We start from the raw sequence: 24,021 nt of genomic DNA, 5'->3' as shown, positions 1-24,021 counted from the left end.
CACCAAACAAATAAGCAATCCAATCAAAAAGTGGGCCGAGGACCTGAAAATACACCTATCCCAAGAAGACATACAAACAGCCAATAGATGTGAAAAAATGTTCAACCTCATTGGCATTCAGGGAAATGTAGATGGCTTTTAAAGTGCCAAATAATTTTGTTGATATTTAGTTGTGAATGCATTTTAAACTCCATCTATAAAACACTTTAAAACATATGTCTTTAAATTTGAATATAATTTATACAGTAAAATGTACAAATCTTAAGTGTACTGTTCGAAGTATTTTAATGTGTATATGTTTATGTCACCAACATCACAGTTGAGCTATAGAGTGTTACAAGGTATTTCTTTTAATTTAGGCAAATGTTATAGTGATTGCCTGGTCTGGGGCACATGGAGGTGATCCATATACCCTACAATATAGAGGGTGTGGAAAAGAGGGAAAACACATCTATTTCACACCTGACTTTCTACTGAATGATGACTTAACAGCTGGCTATGGACCACGAGGTAAGAAACAGACATTTGCCATTACTTTTTACAATATTCTGGGCTTAGTGCGGAAAAGGACTCAGAGAATTTGAAATTTGCCAAGACTTTCCCTATGGTTGGGAGATAGGCCACACACCCATGAAAAAATGAGGAACAAAGTGGGCCAGAAAGAATTAAGCACCAGGTTAATGGCCCCGACAGTTAGTACTGTAAGAATTTAGTGAAAGGAGAAAACATTTTGAACTAAGGATGTTAGAAATGGCCTCATTGAGCAGAGGATCTTTAAGGTTGAATGTCATTTTGATAAAAGGAAAAGGGGGAGAGAACAGTGGAAATAGTATGGTTAAATTTGTTCTAGCAGAAGAATCCAGGGCATATTTAGACATGTGAGCAGTAGATCCTATTAATGGGGCAGAGTGACTGTGGCAGTGAAGTAGTAGGTGAAAATGCTGATATACACACGGGAGTTAGTGATGGAGAGCTTCAAATGCCCAAATTATTAAGTCACCACTAAAAGCTTATACTAGTAAACACAGGAGTGCCAACATCAAAGCAGTGTTTTAAGATGATAATCTGTCTTCCTCATATCAATGAGGGAAAACTGGATAAAAGGAGAACAACTAAGAGAAGTTCAGGTACAAGGCCATGAGACTGGAATGTGGAGGCAGTGAGATGAAAAGGACAGGAAATGTAGTAATAACAACAATGAGAATTTTCCATGTTCTAGGTGCTATGCTGTTTGCTTTTCAAATGTTATCGTGTTTAATCCTAACAACTCTACGTGATGAGAGATATTCCAGAAGGGAAAAGGAAAAATAGAGGTCTGATGTGCTATAGTATGAAGGATAAGGGGGATATATGTGAGCAGCATTAGGAACACACCAAGTTTTTGGCAGAAATGGAAGGAACCAACTTAAAGGAGAAAATCCACAAGTATGGATTAAGGCAAGTTGATTGTGAGGAACAGTGAACTACCCTGGTGGAAAAAAAACCCAGCCTGTGGTTGAATGTGTGTGGCTGGAGTTTGGGAGAGTAGTCAGGTTTGAAACTGGCATTTAGTGGGTGAGATCTGAGAGAGAAACTATGGTGAGAAAAGATCAGCAGGTCAAGAACTAACCATCCCAGTCTTAATTTTTTGTTTTTTATTTTAACATATAGTATTGCCTTCCAATGATGCTACTATGATTACCCCCATTTAAATCTAAATAGATTCTGTTATCCTCTATATAGCTAGCAGGAGTTGGGGCAACACACTCTATAAAACACGTTTTATAAGATACTTAAAACTTTGTAAGAGTTTTTTTCTGGTAACTATGAGTTGCTGATAATCTCTTCATAAACATGTAATTTCATCAGCACTTCTAAATTCCATGAGTAGGCACAAATTTTTCCTTAACATTTTCAGCTTACACTATTCCCCTCCCTTCCTTTGTCCCAAGGTCAAAAAATTGCACAATATGCCACAGCTTGATCATCTGAGCAAACACTTCCTGGATTTCCATAACTTTAACAATTTTTTTAAAGTGCACTTTGAAAGGGGAGTTAAACTGGAAAGCATCATGGATGGAGAAGTCAGTTTTGATCTGAATGTTGAAGAAAATGAAATGTTTAGAGAGGTGGAGAAAAAGTTATAAAGGATTGTATGCTAAGGATGAGGGTTTCCATGAGCTAAGAGTTGCAAATAAATATAAGTGTGAAGAATCAGGGATTAAAAGAAAATAAAAGAAAAAGAACCTTCTATGTTAGAGAGGAAGTTCTATGATTTCTTTGCTCCTTCCTCCCTCCCTGGCCCCAATGTTTTAATCATGGTTCTGGATAGTAGAATTATTTCCAAGAAAAAAAAAATCAGGCATGTTTGGATAACACAGACTGAACAATAAGAAAGGTTTATTTGCTTATTTGGTATCTTAGTCTGTCTGGGCTGCTATAACAGAATATCATAAACTGGGTGGCTTATAAACAGCAGAAATTTCTCACAGTTCTGGAGTCTGGAAGTCCAAGATCAAGGCACCAGCAGATTCGGTGTCTGCTGACACTAAATATACCCTTCCTGGTACATAAACAGCCATCTTCTCATTGTGTCCTCACCTGGCAGAAACAGGAAAGGAGCATTCTGGATTCTCTCTCTCTTATTTATTTATTCTTTTTGTTAATCCTCACCCACAGATATTTCTTGTATTGATTTTTTTTTAGAGAGAGTGGAAGGGAGGGAGTGGGAGAAGAGAAATAGAAAAAGAGAGAGCGAGACAGAGAGAAACATTGATGTTCTACTAGAGTCATATCAATTGGTTGCCTCCCGCACATGCCCCAACTGATGCAGGGGATGGAATCTGCAACCCAGGTACATGCCCTTGACTGGGAATCAAACCCGAGAACCTTCTGTGTGCAGGCCGACACTATAACCACCAAGTAACACCAGCCAGGGCTGGAATCTCTTTTATAAGGTCACTAATCACATTATGGGGTTCTACCCTCATGATCTAATCACCCCCAAAAGGCCCCTACCTCCTAATACCATCTCATTGGGGATTAGGATTTCAACATCTGAATTTTGTGGGCACATAAATGTTCAGTTCATTGCACTTAAATATGCTTCTTTTCTTTTCTGCAAGTCCTGACATTATAGGCCTATATGAAGCTAAATAGAAGATTGTTGGGCAGCTTCATTGAGAAAATGAGAAGATGTAGGACTGCTCACTAGTTTCAAATAGATGTACAAGTAAATCACCGGTTTGCATTTATGGGACTAGACATATGGGACTCTGCCTCTTTTATGATGGTAGGGTGTAAAGAAGAGGTGATGAAAATGCAGTGAGAAAGATGAAAGTGGAAGAGAAAATTGTACTTCAACCCAAGTACTGTTACATCTTTACTGATTAGCATGTCCATTGCTGAGATTTTAGGAACTCAAAACAAAAGCTCTCTCATCCACAGGCAGAGTGTTTGTCCATGAATGGGCCCATCTTCGTTGGGGTGTGTTTGATGAATATAGCAATGAAAAGCCTTTCTACATAAATGGGCAAAATCAAATTAAAGTAACAAGGTTAGTAATTTTCTCATGCTAAAAATTCAGTTTATTTATGTTTTACTCTACAGTTAAGTTTATAATGGCAGCTAAAATTTAATTGACAATTTTCAGTTTTGTAATGTTATTGCATTTTTAAAATGCTTATGTGACTCAAATATCCAAAAGTTATATTCTTAGATATCTCACACCCACCATTGTCTTTACCCTGTGCTCTCTCATTCCCTCTAGATAACCATTTTTATTAGTTTCTTATTTTTTCAGGATTTCTCTAGAAGATTTTTTTTAAAATGTGTATTTTTTTTCATTCTTTTTTGTTTATAATTACACTAGAGGCCCGGTGCATGGATTCGTGCACATTGAAAGGAAATTAAATTAGAAGAAATATTTTAGAGACTGGGGAGGTATCATGGGAGGTTGGCTCCAGGGCATGTCCAGCCCCTCTTGCCCAGTCCTGATTGGCCGGACCCCAGCAGCAAGCTAACTTACCAGTCAGAGCATCTGTCCCCTGGTGGTCAGTGCACATTATAGCGACTGGTCGAAAGGTTAGATACTTAGCATATTAGGCTTTTATTATATAGGATAGTGTTTTATTATGTGGATGTAACATAATTTTTCAGTCACTCTCCTATTGTACAAGTGGGTTCTTCCCAATCTTTTACTACCAATATTACTACAGGTGATAATGCTATATATGTGCCATTCTCATGTATGCAGGGCGATCTGTATATCTATTAAATAACCTCCAAGAATTACTGACTCAAAGGGCACGCCAAGCTGTAATTTTGGTAGGTGTTGACTGATTCCTCTCCTTAAGGTTGTATTGTTATTCACTCCCTTCAACAATTTGAGATTACCTATTTAGGAAGGATCCTTTTAAATATCATCATTACGTCTCTTCTTCCTCCGATGTCCAATGGCAATGAGCTCAAAGGAGCCCTTACTCAGAATACTGCCTCTCATGCTCTTTCAGGGACCTCCAAAAGTTCACATTGATTTCTGGTAACTTTTGCTTTGACCTTGTTTAGTTGTAAAGCCCTTGGAAATACAAAACCTCTCATAAAGACCAAATTCTTTAAAATAAAGTATAGTCCATTTCTAAATTGAACCTTAATAGAGTAATTTTAAAAATATTTTATATGTTTCTAGCAAGCTACAGTCTTTGCAAGTCATTATTATATGAGCTAGTGAAGAAAAAACACAAGTATTTCTAAAATAGACCTAATTTTTCTTTCTATTTTTAGGTGCTCATCTGACATCACCGGCATGTTTGTGTGTGAAAAAGGCCCTTGTCCTCAAGAGAACTGTATTACTAGTAAGCTTTTCCAAGAAGGTTGCTTGTTTTTATACAGTAGCACGCAAAATGCAACATCATCAATAATGTTCATGCAAAGTTTATCTTCTGTAAGTATGCCCTTGGAATAACAAACTTCTACAAGATCTTATCTCTTCCCAAGACAGACTGATATGTTTTAAATATTTAAACAAAAAATAAGATTCACTATTTTTTAGAGCTTGGGGACCTTAGAGTTCATCTATTTTTTATTTTATAGATTATAAAGTAACTGAGACCCCAAAGATGATCACCAAAAATAGATTCCTTAAGAAAAGTGATTATTTGCTTTCCAGAGAAGGTTATGTAACAATGAGAATACTATAAATCTAAAAATAAATTGCTCATATGGTAGTGTTCCTATATCTTTTCACAGGAAAGTGAACGGGGTTGATGAGGGATATAACACAGGATTGCTTCTCTCATTTGAGGTAGCAATCCACTCTTATTTTAATTGCACTAATTCTCTTTCCATTGTTTTGAATAGTCTAGAACTTAAAAAGAAAATTCCGGTTCTACCAAGGAAAGTCAACTAACCCCTGGCTTTGCAGGTTGGGAAACTCAACCTTGTCATCATTACACACCAACTGGCAAGAGACTAGTGTATAAATCCAGAACACCATTTTAAAAATTATTTAAAAAGAGTACTCTGCCATGGGCATCCAATCCTTGCCTCCTTAGTCCAGTCCATTTTCTCTCTGAAAGAAGCAGCATGGAACAGTCAAGTCCTCACCAGAAGCCTGCTCTGAGAGCATGGAATCTCTTAGAAAGGAGGGACTTAGGTGATGCAGGGGTTCAGTGGCATCAGCCTTCCTGACCAGATGTATCTGTCCACCTTCACAAAAAACCTGAAGGTGAAGTCTGTGAGTCATCTCTGCTCCACGGAGCTTAAAGCACTGTGGGCATGTGTCTCTGTGAAGTTGTCTGTCCCCACAGCCTACCAATACCCCTTGGATTGACACACTGTTTCTTTAGATCACTTTTTTCTTCAGTCTGGTTTTAGTCAAGACTGAGTCATGCCTTAAATGTGAATTGATATTTCTTAGTTTCTTGTCTGATCCATTATGTTTTTAATTATAGCTTTAGTGTATGAAGCCAACCTAATTCCATGTATTTCGCCCACACTGATGTGACTAGATGCTGTCCTTGTGATCCTCTGAAAGACGGATGCATTAATACCCAGTCAGATAAGCTTTACAATCACCTAACCACAGTCATGAAACAGAGTTAAAAACAAATAACAACAAAGAAAGTAGGTTCTACTCCTGTCTCCCCATTCTACTAAGAAACTTGTGTTCTTAAGCAATCATGAACCCTTTGAAGCTTCCATTTCCTTTTCTATGAATTAGAACTGGGACTAAGAGATTCTTCTAGCTCTAAGTGCCCCTGGTTCCGTTATCAGGAAGCAGCCATTCTTTGTAGGAATATAGCCATTGGGAATAGTTGGTAACACATTACTGTAAAATGCAAACCACACCTTTAAAAGGGTTGCTAACACAGATCTAGTATTATTAAATGAATTCTATCTATATTTCCAAATAAGGAGAAAGATCAGGAAGTAGATTTAAGTTGATTTTCTCCTTATCCTGTTCTTACAGAGATCAATATTTGAACTAGGTCAATATATGTTGACTGATCAATAGAGGAGCAGTAGTCATTAAATATTAGTTCAAGAAATAAGCTGACCAAGATATCATCTCCAGGGGTGTTTTCTTTAACACAATATCATGCTAAGGAAGGTGGGAGATAGTTTGGTGTGGTTTGTTTTTTTTAGATTAATATATATATAGTCTGCTCTCTGTTATCCAAGTGCAAATAAATTATAACAGAGCTTGATCTCAGTACCACAAGGGTGCCAGTATTTCAAGCAAAGGGTGCCAAAGGTTAGGTATATATTTGATGTCAGTTTTGAAGTAAAGAAGGACATTGCTGTGGCACTTATTTCCATGTTTCAGCTCACCTTCCCTTTTCCCTTTAGTTGCTTGAGCACGAGCATCATGTCTAGCATGACAGAAGAGCTTCAGTCTCTCACAGGCTTTGCTCTTCTTCCAGGTGGTTGAATTCTGCAATGCAAGTACCCACAACCAAGAAGCTCCAAACCGACAGAACCGAATGTGCAGCCTCAGAAGTACGTGGGACGTAATCTCAGACTCCACTGACTTTCATCACAGCTCTCCCATGAACGGGACTGAGCTTCCGCCTCCTCCCACCTTCTCCCTTGTCCAGGCGGGGGACAAAGTGGTCTGTTTAGTGCTGGATGTGTCCAGCAGGATGGCAGAGGTAACATTTTTGAACCACAATGGTTGTAAAACATTCATCTTTTTTTTCTATCAGTTTTTAATTCTTTTTTTTTTTTCAAAGTCTAAGGGCAGAGGAGAGAGAGGCCAAAAGTTTGGAATAGTCATAGACATTATCTTTTCTTGGGGACAAGAGGAACAAATTCAGAATGTATCCCAGAAATTGAGATAATGCAGATCAATGAAATATATAGATAATTCCTAACCTTTATTTTTATTACTAATTGCAACGTTTTCCAACCAAGACCTTTTCCAAAACACTTACATGTAACGAAAGGCTCTGATCTGTCCACATTCCACTCACTAGGAAAGATCCTTGGTGGAGGCAAGAGACTGTGAATTGGCAGTGAACATGCATATCCATTATGGGTACATTTTCCATGTCACTGTGGACAGAAAACCGTATCTCAGTTGTCTGACATTAAGCTTCTAGGTAATTTTGCAATCTTGCCTACCTGTAGTTTGACAAGGGCACAATCTTCTCAAACATGGCCTCAGGGTAATTTATATCAGCTATCTGCCTGTGTTAAGTAAGCATGGATTTGGTGAAAGGGAAAGATAGTTGTATTTGAAAGAAGAGCTGAAAGAAGCAGATGAGAAATAAGCCTAAAGTAACAAACTCATGGGAAAGCCAGCTTCCCTTCCTTTTCCTGATAATACTGTCATTGATATTAATTTACTTACCAGGGGCCTGTACCATGCTGGCTTGGGGGATACAGAAATGACAGAATAGGGTCTCTGCTTTCAAATACAACGTAGTGAGGGAGATGTGACACGTAGGGATAAATACAATTGAGTGTGAAGAAGCTCCACAGAGTTGTGAAGCAGCACCTAGTTCTGTAGAAGAAAGGCACTGAGGAAGACTTCACTGAGCAAGGGAACTTAGCATTGAACCTTGAAGGGTGTGAAAGTACCTGCTAGGTTGGGTGAAGTGAGGGAGGTGAGGGAGGAGGACATTCCAAGGTAGGGAAGAGTATGTGCAGTGACTGAGAGGCAAAATTAGAAGGATTTGTGCAGGGAAGGGGTATCAACTGGTATGGTTATAACTGACATTGGGTGGCTCTGAGGAATTGGTAGATAAGATGGAGATGTGGTATGAATTTGAGAGAAACTGAAGACATCGAGTTGATAGGACATGGTCAAGGATGTGGGGGCTGGCTGGTAACCAGGGACAATAAAAGAGAGTTCCAGCTTGCTAGCTTAACTTGTTAGGAGTAGAGGCCATAATTGAGAATAATGAGATGATGACTGTGATGTGAGCAAGAGCAAATTTACTAAGTGGTTACTATGTATTCATTTTGCAGATAGAAAATTGAAGCTAAAAAAAAAATAAGTAATTTCTCTCTGGTCACATAAGTTAGCAAAAGTTGAAGGCAAGTCCTTGTTTTATCCACTCTACCAACTTACCTCTCAATATTGTAAGAGAAATAATAGTTGGGAAAGAAGGCAATGAAGTCAAAGTGTGTGGAGTTTGAGATGCCTGTGGGACATTAAATTGGTGATGTTTCCTAAGCAGTGCGAAGTGCAGGTACAGATGTTGAGAGAGATGCCTGGGTTCTAGATGGAGACCATGGTTATCTCTGAACAGGTGGTCACTGAAGCTCAGCTTCTGGTTGACGGCCATCGAAACAAGTGACCCTAATGAATTAATCAGCATCATCCCCTGCCCCAGACGGGTCACTAATATTACTTTATACTTGGTTAGTAGTTCAAGGAGTAACGGTACAGTCGTACATATATCTCAGTTGATCCTCACAGCAATTCTATTTTAGTAAGTAAGAAATATATTATTATTCCCACTTTACAGATGATGTGCCCAGCCTAAGATGAACATTATAACTGAAGTCAGTGCCAGGATAGATACTTCTGAGTGCCACTCTCCACTTCTTTGCAATATTTTCTCTTACAAAGATTGAATTTTAAGAGAAACAGCTGAGTTTTAAAAGAATTCTGAGTTGGAGAGAAATAGTGAGGATGTGTATTCTGAGAGAGTGGTAACTATGAACAGCTTGTCGGGAACAGAATTCCAAACCACTCTCCCAGAAAAGCATTCATTTTTGAGCCTGCAGTTAATCTAACGATATTCTAGCATGGTGTTACTCTTTACAACTCAAAAAACTTGCAGATCAAAACCCTAAAGAATTAGCAGAGATCTGTGCTCATTAGGTAACTTAATCATACTTTTGTTTGCCAACCAAATGTTGTTACCTTTTTTTCTTTTGGGGACATAGGCTGACAGACTCCTTCGACTGCAACAAGCGGCAGAATTTTACTTGATGCAGATTGTTGAAAGTCATACCTTTGTGGGCATTGTCAGTTTCAACAGCAAAGGGGAGATCAGAGCCCAGCTACACCAAATTAACAATGATGAAGACCGAAAGCTGCTGGTTTCACATCTGCCTGCCACTGTGTCAGCTGACGCAGAAACCAGCATCTGCTCAGGGCTTAAGAGGGGATTTGAGGTACAGAACCCCAAGTCTGGGATCACTATCACATTCCTTTCCTTCGTTTTTTTATCCGATTTGGGCTAATCTGTTACAATGTGGTCATTCAGCCTCACTATAGGAGAGCAATGATGGATCATTGTTAAGGTCCGGAACCATGTCTTGTTCACCATTGTATTCCCTGTGCCTAACAAAGTACCTGACATGTAATAGTTGCTTAATAACTGCCTGTTGAAGGAAGGAGTAAATAAATGAAAAGAATGGCCCAGGCAGGGAGACTTCAGCATCATCTGGACACTTGCTGAAACTGTCCCTGTCAATTTTGGGACTATCCTATCTGTGGCCATTGTTACCCTTGGGTTTTCCAGTCAAAATCAGTATATCTGGCTCCTGCCTGCAGTCATACCAGACCTCAAGCATATAAGACTCAAGACCAGAGATATGTTTCAGGAATGTTAGAGTTCATCTAAATTAGCGTAGGTTTGGATTCAGCGTCTGGGATGCAGCGATCAATCAAACATCTAGTATCCAGCAAAACACATCAATTGCCATTGTTGCTGCCTATAGGCAAATGTTGCTCAACTTTGGCTGCCCATTGAAATCACCTGGGAATTAAAAAATCCTGATGCCTAGGTCTCATCTCCAGAGAGTCTGATTTAATTGATCAGGGGTGTGGCCTGGCCACTAAATATTTTAAAGCTCCCCATCTGATTCTAATGTGAGCCATAGTTGAGAACCACTGTTCTAGGGCCCGTATTGGTCCCTCACTGGATCTCAGAGGCCAGATCTCACACGGTCAAGTTCCCTCATATCCTCCATGGGGGACTCTATTCTGAACTAGTGGCACATCATGGTGATTGGAACAGAAAGAGTCCCTGTGCACAAGCAAACGGGCAAGGGTGTGTAGGATGACAAGTGCTGGTGGGGTGGTGAGGACTAAATGGGGGTGGGCATGGAGTGCAGGTGCTACAGAGGACCTCAGAGAGGCATATGCCCACTGGTGGGGAATTTCAGAATGAATTTTTCTGCTCAGTAAGACAATTGGAGTTATATTTCCTTCTGAATGACCGATACTCCATGTTCAGGTGGCTGAAAAACTGAACGGAAAAGCCTCCGGCGCTGTGTTGATATTAGTGACCAGTGGGCATGATGAGCATATCAGCAACTGCTTGCTCACCGTGCTCAGCAGGGGTTCAACCATTCACACCATTGCCCTGGGTGCATCTGCGGACAAAAACCTGGAGGAACTTTCACAGCGTACAGGTAAATGAATTCCTAGAAACTTATGTTTTAGAGCATTTCCTTTCAATCTGAATATTCAAAGCACAACAGTGAAACCAGATTATGTCAACAGAATACATGGCTGAATTGAAAAAAATACAAACCGCTTTCTTAAGGAAAAATACACACGAATCGTTGCTAAAAGTTGCCTAAATTTTGCTGAATATTTTTCCCCCATTTTACTTAGGTGACAATTATACTCATCCAATGAAAATATTTTTTATAATTTCTTTGTTAAACTAGCCTGAGCATGTATGATCATGGAACTAAAAATATGTTTAAGATGAAATGCACTAACTTCTATGATAAAGACACATGTAATATTGTAAGCCACATGTCTTTTTCTAAATGAGGCACAGAATAATCTTATCTTATATTCTTATATTCAATAAAAATGGGTATGCTGACTTGAAAACTGAAAGTTAGGTCTTACTGAATTACTTATGAAAGTGATCTTTTCAAAATGTAAATATAAATATATAGCAGTATAGATCACAATGAACCTAGATTATCCAGGAATTATATTCATTATAAGACTAATAAACATGTATTTATTGAGTTTTTACCATGTACGGCGTAGAGTTCTAGACCCTCACGTTACCTCTGTGGACAGAAGAGACAAAACCACCCCTTTGTGCTGCTCACTGTGTGATTGTGAGGGCGCCATGCAAACAAATCAAGCACTGCTCCTAGTTCTCCCGAACCAACCTTCTTATGCAAAGAAAAGTTGTTGGAAGCGGCCTAGATTTTATTTTTGTATTCTGGTATACATTTTAAGAGTTAACATCCAAATCATGTATTTCAGGAGGTTTAAAGTTCTTTGTTCCTGATAAATCAACCTCCAATAGCATGATTGATGCTTTCGGTAGAATTTCCTCGGAAACTGGAGACATTTTTCAACAATGTATTCAGGTCAGAATCTCCTCAATGTTATAGTTACAGCTGGCGGGGGAGGGGGAGAGAGACAAGGAAAACAGATGAGTTGGGTAAATTGCCTCATTCACCTTTTTTGAATATGTAATGAGCTTCCTGGCATCACCGGAGCCAGGCTTCATGTCTACCTGAGGTCTGTACTTCTCAGCCCTGGGAGTCACTTTCTGTAATTGCTTTTCAAGGTCTATAAGCAGAGCTTGCTCCTTCCTCATGGCTCAAAATGGGGATGGGGGTGGGGATGCAGTGGAGGTAAGGCCCAGAAGAAAAATTAAAAACTATGTATTTAGTTTCAGTTCCATAATAACTTTCCATAAATCAGAATCCATTTTACTTTAGTTTATCCAAAAACTTTTTTGAAGCTCCTCTCAAATATAAAAAATATCAACTATTCCATTAAATTCTAAAAATTCCTAAATATCTTTTTTGAATTTTATTTTATTGTTTAAAGTATTACATATAGTAGTACATATATCTCCTTTTTTTCCCCCATAGACCTTCCCCCAGCATCCCTTACCCCCTATCACCTGCCCTCCTAAATATCTTTTTAACAACCACAGTTTATTTGATTTTGCTCACAAAAGCATCCTCTAATCAAGCTAATTTTTAAAAGGGCCCACATTTTTCTTTTAAGTAATTTAAAGATATTTTGAACATAATTAAACAAAATTTCATCTGCTATTTCCTCACAGATGGTAAGTGAACCTGCCAAGTTAATGGCTTCACATGAAGTCAGTAAATTATTCCTAGGAAATTTTTAACATGATTATATGTACACAGTAGAGGCAATAACCATCATTCCATGATTAGAAGTGAAAAAGGGAGAGGGGGTTGGAGGTTATCTGTAATACTGTCAACAATAAAAAAAAATTTTTAAAAAGAAGTGAAAAAAGGTGACTTATAAATGACAATATATATTAGACTGCAATTGGCTTTCTGAATGATCTTTCTACCTGTGATTTCCTCTTTGAAAATTCTATTAATAAAGAGGTAATATGCAAATTGACCATCACTACAACACACAAGATGGTTGCCCCCATGTGGACACAAGATGGCCAGCAGGGAAAGGCAGTTGTGGGTGATCAGGTCAGCAGGGGAGAGCAGTTGGGAGGGACCAGGCCTGCAGAGGAGGGAAGTTGGGGGCAATCAGGCCTGCAGGGGAGGGCAGTTAGAGGTGACCAGGCTGGCAGGGGAGGGCAGTTGGGGGCAATCAGGCCTGCAGGAGAGGTCAGTTAGAGGTGACCAGGCTGGCAGGGGAGGACAGTTGGGGGCAATCAGGCCTGCAGGGGAGGGCAATTAGGGGTGACCAGGCTGGCAGGGGAGGGCAGTTGGGGGCAATTGGCAGGGGAGCAGTTAGTCATTGATCATGCTGGCAGGGGAGTGGTTAGGAGGTGATCAGGCTGACAGGCAGAAGCGGTTAGAGGCAATCAGGCAGGCAGGCAAGCGAGCAGTTGGGAGCCAGCAGTCAGACATCCCTCGAGAGGTCCCAGATTGGAGAGGGTGCAGGCTGGGCTGAAGGACACACACACCCCACATGAATTTCGTGCACCGGGCCTCTAGACCTACCTAATAAAAAGGTAATATGCAAATTGCCCCCTCCCCTGGGAGTTCTACCAGAGTTTGACCAGGGGCAGGGCCAGCCCGCTAACCACCCAGGTCCCCTCCCCCTGACCTGCCCCACCCCCAATCACCCCCCACCCCAATCGAGGCCGAGGCTGGCCAGCCAACCACCCGTGTGCCCTCCCCCTGGCCCACCCAGCCCTATTGGCCCCAATCAGTGCTGGTCGGCTGGACCCCACCTGTACATGAATTTGTGCACCGGGCCTCTAGTATGAAATAAAAACAGATGTGTTAAAAAGTAACAAAATATTATTTATATGTCTCAAATCAAACTTATGTTACCAGATTTGGCCACCTCTCCCCACTTGCTTTTGTCATTAGCCCCACTAGACTGTGAGCAGCAACCACATCTAACCTCCTCCAAGAGCTCAGGGCCCAGCGCAGAATAGGGTATAGAGTTCAGCAGTTCACAAACACTTGTTGAACTGATTTTAGCAAAGAGTCCACAATGTCTCTGCTGTCGTCCACCAAAAAAAGTTTATATGCTTTTTAAGTTTGAGAATTTTACAGTGTTACTAATGTATTTATTGAATAAATATAATTTTTCAAAGTTATTTATAAATTTGTATCCATTGTGACTACACAATGATTAAATGCTGTTGAGTGACACTTGTATTAACTGTAACAAAATATTTTATATCTACTGTATTTATATAATACACTATATTTTGCTTTGGCAACAGATTTTTACATGAAAAATGATTTATGTAAATATAATACATGTTAGCATTAAGTGATTATTGTTTGCTATTCATTTTTGTCACAAAAGAAAAAGATGGAATGATTATGCATACACTAGAAACCTTCATATGTATATATTATATACGTATGTATTCTTTTGAACAGCTTGAAAGTATGGGTGAGAATGTTAAACCTCACCATCAATTGAAAAACACTGTGACTGTGGATAACAGTATGGGCAATGATACTACCTTTCTAGTCACATGGCAGACCAGTGGGCCCCCTGAGATTGAACTGTTTGAACCTAACGGGGGAAAATACTACACACATAACTTTATCGTCAATCAAGCCTTGAGGACTGCTCGCCTCTGGATTCCAGGAACTGCTAAGGTAGGTGTCCTGAGCTTGTTCATAATGACACCATTTAGTCAAGTAAATGACTTTCAGTTGAATCACATAATTAAATGCATTGTGTAATTGAAATCCTATTCTGATGTAGCAAAATTTTACTTTAAATTTATGAGGGCATTTTGGGAATGCTAAAATTTTAAGGGGAACAATTAATGTATGTTCAAAACTTTAACAAAGGAAATTAGTATGTATGCAGTAAAAATAATTTATTTTTGCTTACTTCCTTCTTTACAAAATCTACATAGACATACCTATCTGTACACTTAGAAAAAACCCTCTACTTAGAATTTATAATATGAATACATGCAATACATATTTTTTGAGCACCTACTATGTGTTGAGTCTTGTTTTAGGTGCTTCATAATACAATGCCATGATATGAATAAGAACAGGGTTCTCAGAGCATACAGGAGGCATATGCAGATGGGATGGGGTGTGGAGGTGGGGAGAATGCTTCCCGAAGTGAAAATATAAAACTGGAAATTTTTATATGGAGGATAAAGGGCGCAAAGGTGTGAATGACATTCTGAGCAGAGTGAACAGCACACAGAAAGGCTCAGAGAAAAGGACTATAGCTCTTCATGGAACTACAAGTTGTTCAATATGGATGAGCTACTGAGTAGTATGTAAGGTGGGGATTTAGGGGAAGGAAAGTGGAGGGAGTGATGAGGCTAGACAGATGCACAGGAGCTACGTCAGCAAGGGCTCTGCAGGACGGTAAAGGGAGTAGGGGTTTGAAGGGAATAGAAGTTTGAATTCTAAAGGTAAAGGGAAACCACTCAAGGTCTAAGCAGGGTGGTGACATTGACCAGATTTACTCTTGCACTACCTGAATGCCGTCCCACCTCATAACTGGTGGCTCTCCCTCCCGCCCCCCCCCCCCGCCCCCGCCCGAGCCTCTGCTCTGCCTCCCTGCCTCTGGGCTAGCCTTCATCATCTCTATCAGGTGATCCTTCTGAAGCACTACCCAGGTCAAACCTGCCTGCTATTCAAAACTCTTTGGTGGTCTCAGGAGAAAACCCATGTGGTTACTTTTATATACCAAGCCCTTCATATTCCGGCTTCTGCCCAAGTTTATCTCTTAACCCTTCTCCCAAACATCCTGTGCTCTGTTCCTACTTAACTTTTCTTCAAACTCATCATGTTCTTTACACACCTGTGCACAAGGGCCAGGAATACTTTACCTACTTCTCACTGCCTTTGCCCAACCTCTTAGTCTGGATTAGGTGCCCTGTAAGGCCTATATGAACACACTTATTACACCCAAAGAGAAGTTTTTGATGTGGAGTTTCCTGCTATGTAGCTGTTACTAATTTTATGGTTACGATAAAGATAGGTAGACAGATATAGATGATCTTGATGCCTGAAATGTGACTTCACTGGAAAATGGTAAAGCACGTGGATCTCACAAAGAAGGCTGGATAAGGTGTGGTGGCATCTTACCTTTCCACACTGAATCACAGTCACACCCCAAGCCACTGTTTCCTCTCTTGTTCCTCCTGCTCCATTGTGTTCCTCCTCTTACTTCCAGGGTTTAAGGAGCAGCAGCAGGAAAGAGAGGAAAAGGAGCATTTATGTACAGTTTAATCAAAAGAATAAATTTCTGCTACATTGCAGTTTAAGCTTTTTTTCCCCAGACATTATTTTGTACGTGTCCCCTGCCCCACCCCCTTTCTAGTTTAGACAAGAAAAAGAGGATGACATTTAGCAATATTTTTATAAAGTACTCAACAAAGATGTTATAGAATCCTGACCACTTAAAAAAGAGTATTCCTTTTCTTCATCCCTAATAGTGTATGTGAGTTTTGCTGCTTGAGATTTTGGGGTATGTTGAGGGTTTGGGGGAAGTGGAGGAAAGGTAGGATACTATTGCCTTTAGGAAAGGTTATCCATGTAAATCACAATTGTCTGCTTAATTTACTGTAATTTTCTCATTTATATAAAAGGAATAAAAACATTGACTATCCTTTTGGGTGAAGGGGCTCAGATTAATATTTGCAAAGTACTTTAAAGCTTTGAAACACTGTTATCATCTTCTAAAATGTGACTCAAGATGTGTTCTCCTCCACAGATAAAATCAGGGCATAATTCCTTAAAGAGGTACCGAATGATGTAAATGGGTTGTGCTGTGAGAGCCATCTAAATACTGAATTTTAAGCAATATTACTATTCCTGACATTCTTTTGTAGTATTTTAGGAAAATGCAACATTAATACGATAAGAACAAAAAACCCTAGGAGCCTAGATTTATGGTTTAAAATTAAGGGTTTACCTTTTTCTTCACACCTGACAAAGCAGAACCCCTTTGTTTTGCAGCCTGGGCTCTGGACTTACACACTGAACAATACCCACCATTCTCTTCAGTCCTTGAAAGTGACAGTGACCTCTCGTGCCTCCCACTCAGCCGAGCCTCCTGCAACTGTGGAGGCCTTTGTAGAAAACGACAGCACCTCTTTTCCCCACCCCATGACGATTTATGCCAATGTGAGAAAGGGGTTTTACCCCATTCTCAATGCCACCGTAACTGCTACTATTGAGCCGGAGACTGAAGATCCTGTTACGCTGACGCTTTTTGATGATGGAGCAGGTAACAAGCAATGTCATGTCACTTTTCCTGTGCTCAGGAGCTGCTGTGATGCTGCAGTATCCTTATCAAGCTTATCTTTAATATTCTTTCAATTCAATCGTTTTGCTCACCCAGTCTTGTGATTGCTCACCAAATTCTCATGGAATCACTGATCTACAAAGTAGCTGCAGGTTACATTTGCACAAGGAGAGCGAATGTGAACTTGGAAAAGGGGAGTGTCCATGAAGCTCTGCAGAGTGTCTGTGCGTGAGCAAACTGGTGGAGAGTCGCTAGGTCTTGGCTTCCACCTGCCCAGTGGAGCTGGCCACACTCAGTGGGGTCACACGGGAGCAGGTGCTGTGTCCTTGTGACATGCCCACATTCTGCCAAGACTCACCAGCTTCACTATTCACTGAACTCATCAGATTGAACAATTAAAAGAGCAAATGAAACCCCAAGAAGGGGGATGCGATGACAGTGAGTCCATTTTTCTCTCCTTGAACCCAATAGCGAAGAGAAAATTGCAAGTTGAATTTGTGACCCACAAGATGACCCTGGACTTTCTTTAGCCAAGTAGCTGGGCCAATAAGAGGGCATGGCCAGTGACTTTTGCACATGTGATTTGGTCACAAGAAGGCCAAACCAGCAAGCCTAGTGGAATCCAGATAGAGATTTTGCCACTGCTGGGAAAATACAGTAAAGCAAAACAAAACCCTGCTTTAAAGCATTCACTTCGCTCAGGGAGAATTCAGAGCTTCCTCCTCACACAGACGGCACAACATCCAGCTGGCAAACGGCAGCATCTGGGGCTCTTCCTGGTGAACTTTTCTGACTTCTAAAAACAAACTCCTTGGCTCTTTTATCTTTCCTGTTCTGTTTGTTTTTTTTTCCTAAACTAAATTCTCAGAATGACAATAGACCTCAAGTCTATGTTAGCAACACCAAGTGTATAATCTATTGATAAAATCATGTTCCTTCCCTCTATTGTTTCAGAGAAAACCCATTAAGATGTTGCCATGGCAATCTTGTATGCCATTTATGAAACAAACATCCATTTAAAAGATTTTAGTTCAAGTCTACCTCAGAGGGATACCAGAGAAGTCCTCCTCTTTTGTCCATTGGAATGGACCCAAATGACCTTGCATACCCTTCATTGCTTACCCTCGGCCACACCTTTCATTTTTTGTATAGAGTCCAAAAATGCACTTTGCAGAATGTTCCCACTTTGCCCAGCCTGCAGGCTGGCCTCCAGGAGGACGTTATCTTGGGAAGGATCACTTGAATAGACTCAATAGGCTTTGATATTTATTCCCTGGAACCATTTTATTTGGTGTCTAAATTTATACTCTAATGAAAGAAACAATGAAAAAAAGATTGTTTAGGCATTAAAGTGTCAATTTAGATTTTTTTTCCTTAGCACACATGTATTGTCTAATACTTATTTTTATATTGGAAGTGGTATTTATCTGCTAAATAAAATTGATAAATAAACCATGGCTTAGAGAAGTTTTCCATTATCATTTCTCAACAAAGATAGACCTTATTCATCATTCAATCACTAGTCAGTACACAAAACAATTTCTAAACCTACTGCGATCATAAGTTGCTTAGCACTTTTTATTTTAATTAAATATTTTCGTACTTTTCTTGGGCTAAGGAGCAGCCCTCCCTCTGCCGTAGGGACTCTAGAACACTTACTTCAGTGAAGACGCAACGTCAGGGTGCGGGCTGGGTGTGTGGTGTGGGGGCAGGACAAGCTGTTTGGCCAATGCGGCCACTACACTTGCACAGGGAATGTGATCTGCACTTGGGCTGGGCTGTACCTCCCTGCTGCCCTGGCGTCTAGGCCTTCCTGCCGTTCAGTCCTGGACTTGGTTTGGAACTGAACTGCTCTCTGAGGTTCCATGCAAAAGGAGAGACGTCCAGCACGGGCCAAGCTTTCGGCGTGTCTCCTGAAGCAAGGCAGCATTGGGCGGAACCAAACCCTGTCAAACGCCAAGTCAGTGAGCCCCTTCTAATCAGAACAACAGTTCCATGTACCCTCTAATGAAAAAGTTAAATGATGTCACACTTTTTAAAATCAACTACAAATATTTTTTTCATCAGGAATATTTTTCTTTATTTTAATCGGGGCTTCAAGGATATTCATAAACTCCTTGAAATTATGTGAAAATATACATATGTGCATGTATATTAATTTCCTGGGAACAGATCACTTTTATTTTAAAAGGATCTATGACTGTAAACAAGCTTTAAAATATGCTTGGTTTCTGTGGGAAACTAGTATTATTTAGGGATAGGAAGGAGGGCTCTAAAGGTGATAATTAAATTCTTTCTTAGCACTGAAGCAGGTACAACTCATTTACCTTTAGAAAATAATTTTTCATAGGTTAAGGAACCATAGGGAGAAATTATGGAGCCATTAGATTTTTAATCACCTGAAGATATCAAAAAATAGTTATGACCATTACATCATATGCTAAATTGAGAAGAATAAGGGAAGTGAATCTTATTTCTTTTTTCTTTTTTTAACATATTTTTATTGATTTCAGAGAGGAAGGGAGAGGGAGAGAGAGAGATAGAAACATCAATGATGAGAGAGAATCATTGATCAGGGCTTCCTGTTGTACTCGCCCCCTCTGGGGATCTAGTTCGCGAACTGGGCATGTGCCTTGACCCGAATCATTCAGTCCGCAGGCCAACACTCTATCCATTGAGCCAAACCAGCTAGGGCAGTGGTCGGCAAACTCATTAGTCAACAGAGCCAAATATCAACAGTACAACGATTGAAATTTCTTTTGAGAGCCAAATTTTTTAAACTTAATCTTCTTCTAACGCCATTTTTTCAAAATAGACTCGCCCAGGCCCTGGTATTTTGTGGAAGAGCCACACTCAAGGGGCCAAAGAGCCGCATGTGGCTCGCGAGCTGCAGTTTGCCGACCACGGAGCTAGGGAATGACTCTTATTTCTTAATGATTTAATTAAATATTAGTATTCAGCTGTGATGACATGTTGACATTGAGGTTTTTTTTATATACCTACAGGTGCTGATGTTATAAAAAATGATGGAATTTACTCGAGGTATTTTTTCTCCTTTGCTGTAAATGGTAGATATAGCTTGAAAGTGCATGTCACTCACTCTCCCAGCATAAGCGCCCTAGGCCACCACTCTCTTCCAGGGAGTCATGCTATGTATGTACCAGGTTACATAACGAATGGTAAGAATCATTAGCACTGCTATTTGAATAACATCATGTAATGTGTAACTGATCAGTGAGTGTGTGTGTGTATACTTGAGCGGAGGGGGGGGGGCGGGGGGGAGGGAAGAAGTGAAAGAAAAAGAGAGATGGAATTTCAAACTTTATACTTAAGTCAGTGAATAAGTTGTTGACTACCTCTTTACTCTTCAAAGATTCATGGTAGTAGATTACAGGAAGGGAATAGGTAATTACCACAGATGTCTCCTACCTCCATTTTAGTCATTATTTTGACCTCCTTCTTGTGACTGTTTCGTCAGAATTACTAAGAGATAAAGAGATTTATTGAGTTTTCTCAGTTCCAGCTCCTGCATTTCCTCTACAGAGGTTTAGGCAGGGGAAAGAGGCACTTAGTAGTTAGCAGTTAAAAGAGGGAAGCAAATAACCCAAACAATCCACACAGGAAATGAGTTCCTGAAAAAATAAGAGTTTGGATATTACAAACAACTGAGTGCTTCCTGACGATGCTATGTCTTCCTTCAAGATAAAAGGGCCAAATAAATAGAAGATCCACATCTTTTCAACACCATTATTATAGTTCCTGATAGGAAACAGTGAATAAAGTACAACAGACATATGCTACATTATTTTATAAAATAAATCTTAGAAACATTTCTAAGTGTTTTTATTTTCAAAACTGCAGAATGTTTACGAATACTTTTTATATATTTTATCAGCTAGAATGAATTATTTTGTATCTAAATATAATACTTCATTTGTAAGTAGATATCCCCTCTTTCATTTATAAATCAAAGATTTTTGAAGGCCAATCAGGTGACAGGCTCAGTCCTAGGATCTTGGGATACCAGGTAGAATAAGACTTGATTCCACTCAAGGAGTTTACAGGTTACTGACTGGTCTGAGAACCTTTTTAAAACTCATATGCTTAAAGGATAAAAATATCATCATCTCATGCACAGTGAGATTAGAAAAGTAATATTCGCCTGTGTTTTTATCTGTGTCCTTCTTACGGGCCCTTGATAGCATAGAAAGAAAAATTGGGGTTCCCTAGGCATGGCTGCCATACACAATATTCACTTTATCAGCTAATTTTCAGATGATGACCTTGAGCACACACTTCACTGAAAAGTGAGAGCTGCTGTTTACACCATCAAATCTCCAGACGCAATGGCATCTACTCCTTTCCTCCTCCCCAAGGGCTGGCTCTGCCTCGTGTGTGCTCCACTCATCCCGCTGAGCAGCAGTCAAGCATGATTTGTTACTTCCCATATTAACATACTTTTTATTGGTCCCTCTTCAGCGACTGTCCACCTTTCCAGTCCCCATCGTCAGGTTCCTTGAAGTAAACCTGCTGTCTATACTTTCTCACCTCCCATTTACTACTCTGTTCACTGCAATGACTTCCATTCGAATCACTCTTCTATTCAAATCACTCCACTGGACTAGCTCTGGCCCTAGTCACCAATAACCTCCCTACTGTTAAGTTCAAAGGACACAGTTCAATCTCTTTTTACCTGACTTTAGCAGTGTCTGACACAGCTGATCGATTTCTCCTTTGTCATGTCCTGGTTTCTCTGATAGGACACTCTCTTGCTTACTTCTTACGCTCCTGAATTCTTTGCTGTGTGACTTTGGGCAAGTTACTTAATTCCTGTGTACTTCAGTTTCATCATTAGTAAAAATGGGGGTAATAATTGTACCCTCCTCATAGCATTGCTGGGAAAATTAAATATTTGATACATATCAGATACTCAGAAAAGTGCCCGGCACATGGTAAGCCAGGCACTCAATAAATGCAATTTATCATTATAGTTGAAATTCTTATTAATCTCATTAATCCATATAGCTTTAATAATATCTATATGACTATAACTTCCAAATTCATAACTTCTAAATTATTAAATCCAGCTAAAACCTCTTTGGGAGATTAAAATCCATCTCTAACTGACTGACATTTCAATGAGATGTTTTCCAGGAATCACAAACCTTGTAAAGCTAGTTTCCTTCACTTTAGCCTGCTTCTCCTCCCAAGTAGCTCACTCTTTTTGTTGTTTTGTTAATCCTCACCTGAGGACATTTTTTCCTTTGATTTTTTTAAAAGAGAGAATAGTAGGGAGGGAAGAGGGAAGGGGAGAGAGAGAGAGAGACATCGATATAAGAGACACACCGATGGTTATCTCCCACACAGGCCCCTACCAGAGTCGGGCACTGAACCTGCAACACAAGGTACATGCCCCAAACTGAACTGAACCTGCAACCCTTGGGTGTGTGGGCTGACTCTGCAACCACTGAGCAACACTGGCCAGGGCCCAAGTAGCTCACTTTAAAAACCTGGGAGTTACTTTTTGTTGTTGTTGTTCACCAATTTTCTCTTTTGACATATTCAAATCCACCACCAGCTTTTGCTGATTTCATCTCCAAAATTCACCTCAAATTGCCTACTTCTTGCCTCCTCTCCACTGCTCTCACCCAGCCCGACCTTCCATCTTTTCTCGTCTGGACTGTTGGCAATGGCTATCTCAGTGGCCTCTTTACTTGCTGTGCTTGAATCCATTCTCCCTCGAGAGCAGCCAGAGGGACCTGTTAGAGGACGCCTGTGATCGTGTTACTGCACTGCTTCTACAGCTTGTAAGACTAAACTCTGAAACCACCGCATGGCCCACAGGTCCTGCATGAACTTTTCTCCTGTCTCATCTCAAACTACTATCCTCCTCACCTTAATTAAGTTTTTCTAATCTGCATATCTCTTCTTCACCTCAGTCTTTTATACAACCTCTTCCCTCAGCCTAGAATATTCCTATCTCCACTCTTTATCCAGCTGACACATACTCATACTTTAGGAAACCTTTAAATATAACTTCCTTGATAACACTCTAAATTATATACTTGTTTTATTTTATTTTATAGTACCCTGCCTTTTTTCCTTCTTACCTTTATCACAATTTATAAATATATGTTTATTAATATGACTATAAATTCCATGTGGTACTGTTTTGTCCATGATTACTGACACAGGATATGCCCTCAAAGTAGTTATTGAATGAATGAATAGACGAATGGATGAATTGTGAAATAAACAAACTCAGTTGTTCTAAAAATGTAGTAAAGAAAAAAAGTTTTAAAATATCAACAAACTGTCAAAAACAAGCTATTCAGGAGGTTGTAATTTCTTGTTTTGTCTCTTCTTTTCGTCGCTGTCCCAGGTAATATTCAGATGAATGTCCCAAGAAAATCACTGGGCAGGAGTGAGGAGGAGCAAAAGTGGGGCTTTAGCCGAACGAGCTCGGGGGGCTCCTTTTCCGTGCTGGGCGTCCCGGCTGGCCCCCACCCTGACGTGCTTCCACCATGCACAATTATCGACCTGGAAGCTGCACAGGGGGAAGAGGAGGTGACTTTGTCTTGGACAGCGCCTGGAGAAGACTTCGATCAGGGCCAGGGTAGGTTTCTTGGTTTCATGACCCATTTTTCTACCAGGAGGCATTTCTAATAATTATATCAGGTGTTAATTGAATAAGAATAACTTTGGGAGTTTAGAGGTGACAAAGTGACAGAGGATTGTCATGAAAAACTTTTTATTGCTAAAGCTTCACATCATGGAGTCCGGGAATGAGTGTGTGCCAGCTCCCCCTGGATTGAAGAGGCCTTCATACACTGACCAGCACTAATCAAACAGAAACCTTGACTGGAAGCATGAATACCACATGCAATGGTGGTCTTATCAGC

The 24,021-nt window shown here is 40.1% G+C and overlaps 1 protein-coding gene across 1 annotated transcript in view; it reads left to right on the top strand.

The window, feature by feature from the left end:
• The window catches only part of CLCA2 (chloride channel accessory 2), a 37,740-nt gene that overhangs the window by 12,164 nt on the left and 1,555 nt on the right, over positions 1-24,021 (top strand). The window contains exons 3-13 of the mRNA XM_079777365.1: positions 360-510; positions 3,427-3,535; positions 4,762-4,921; positions 6,903-7,130; positions 9,379-9,609; positions 10,677-10,854; positions 11,678-11,784; positions 14,269-14,493; positions 16,831-17,101; positions 20,125-20,298; positions 23,502-23,735. Coding sequence (XP_079633491.1) covers positions 360-510; positions 3,427-3,535; positions 4,762-4,921; positions 6,903-7,130; positions 9,379-9,609; positions 10,677-10,854; positions 11,678-11,784; positions 14,269-14,493; positions 16,831-17,101; positions 20,125-20,298; positions 23,502-23,735 — 2,068 coding nt within the window. The remainder of the gene's footprint in view (positions 1-359; positions 511-3,426; positions 3,536-4,761; positions 4,922-6,902; positions 7,131-9,378; positions 9,610-10,676; positions 10,855-11,677; positions 11,785-14,268; positions 14,494-16,830; positions 17,102-20,124; positions 20,299-23,501; positions 23,736-24,021) is intronic.

The sequence above is a fragment of the Cnephaeus nilssonii genome (genome assembly GCF_951640355.1).
Source record: "Cnephaeus nilssonii genome assembly, chromosome: 7".
In the NCBI taxonomy this organism is placed as follows: Eukaryota; Metazoa; Chordata; class Mammalia; order Chiroptera; family Vespertilionidae; genus Cnephaeus; species Cnephaeus nilssonii.
Note: the sequence above shows the minus strand (reverse complement) of the source record. Positions and strands in the feature narration are given on the sequence as shown.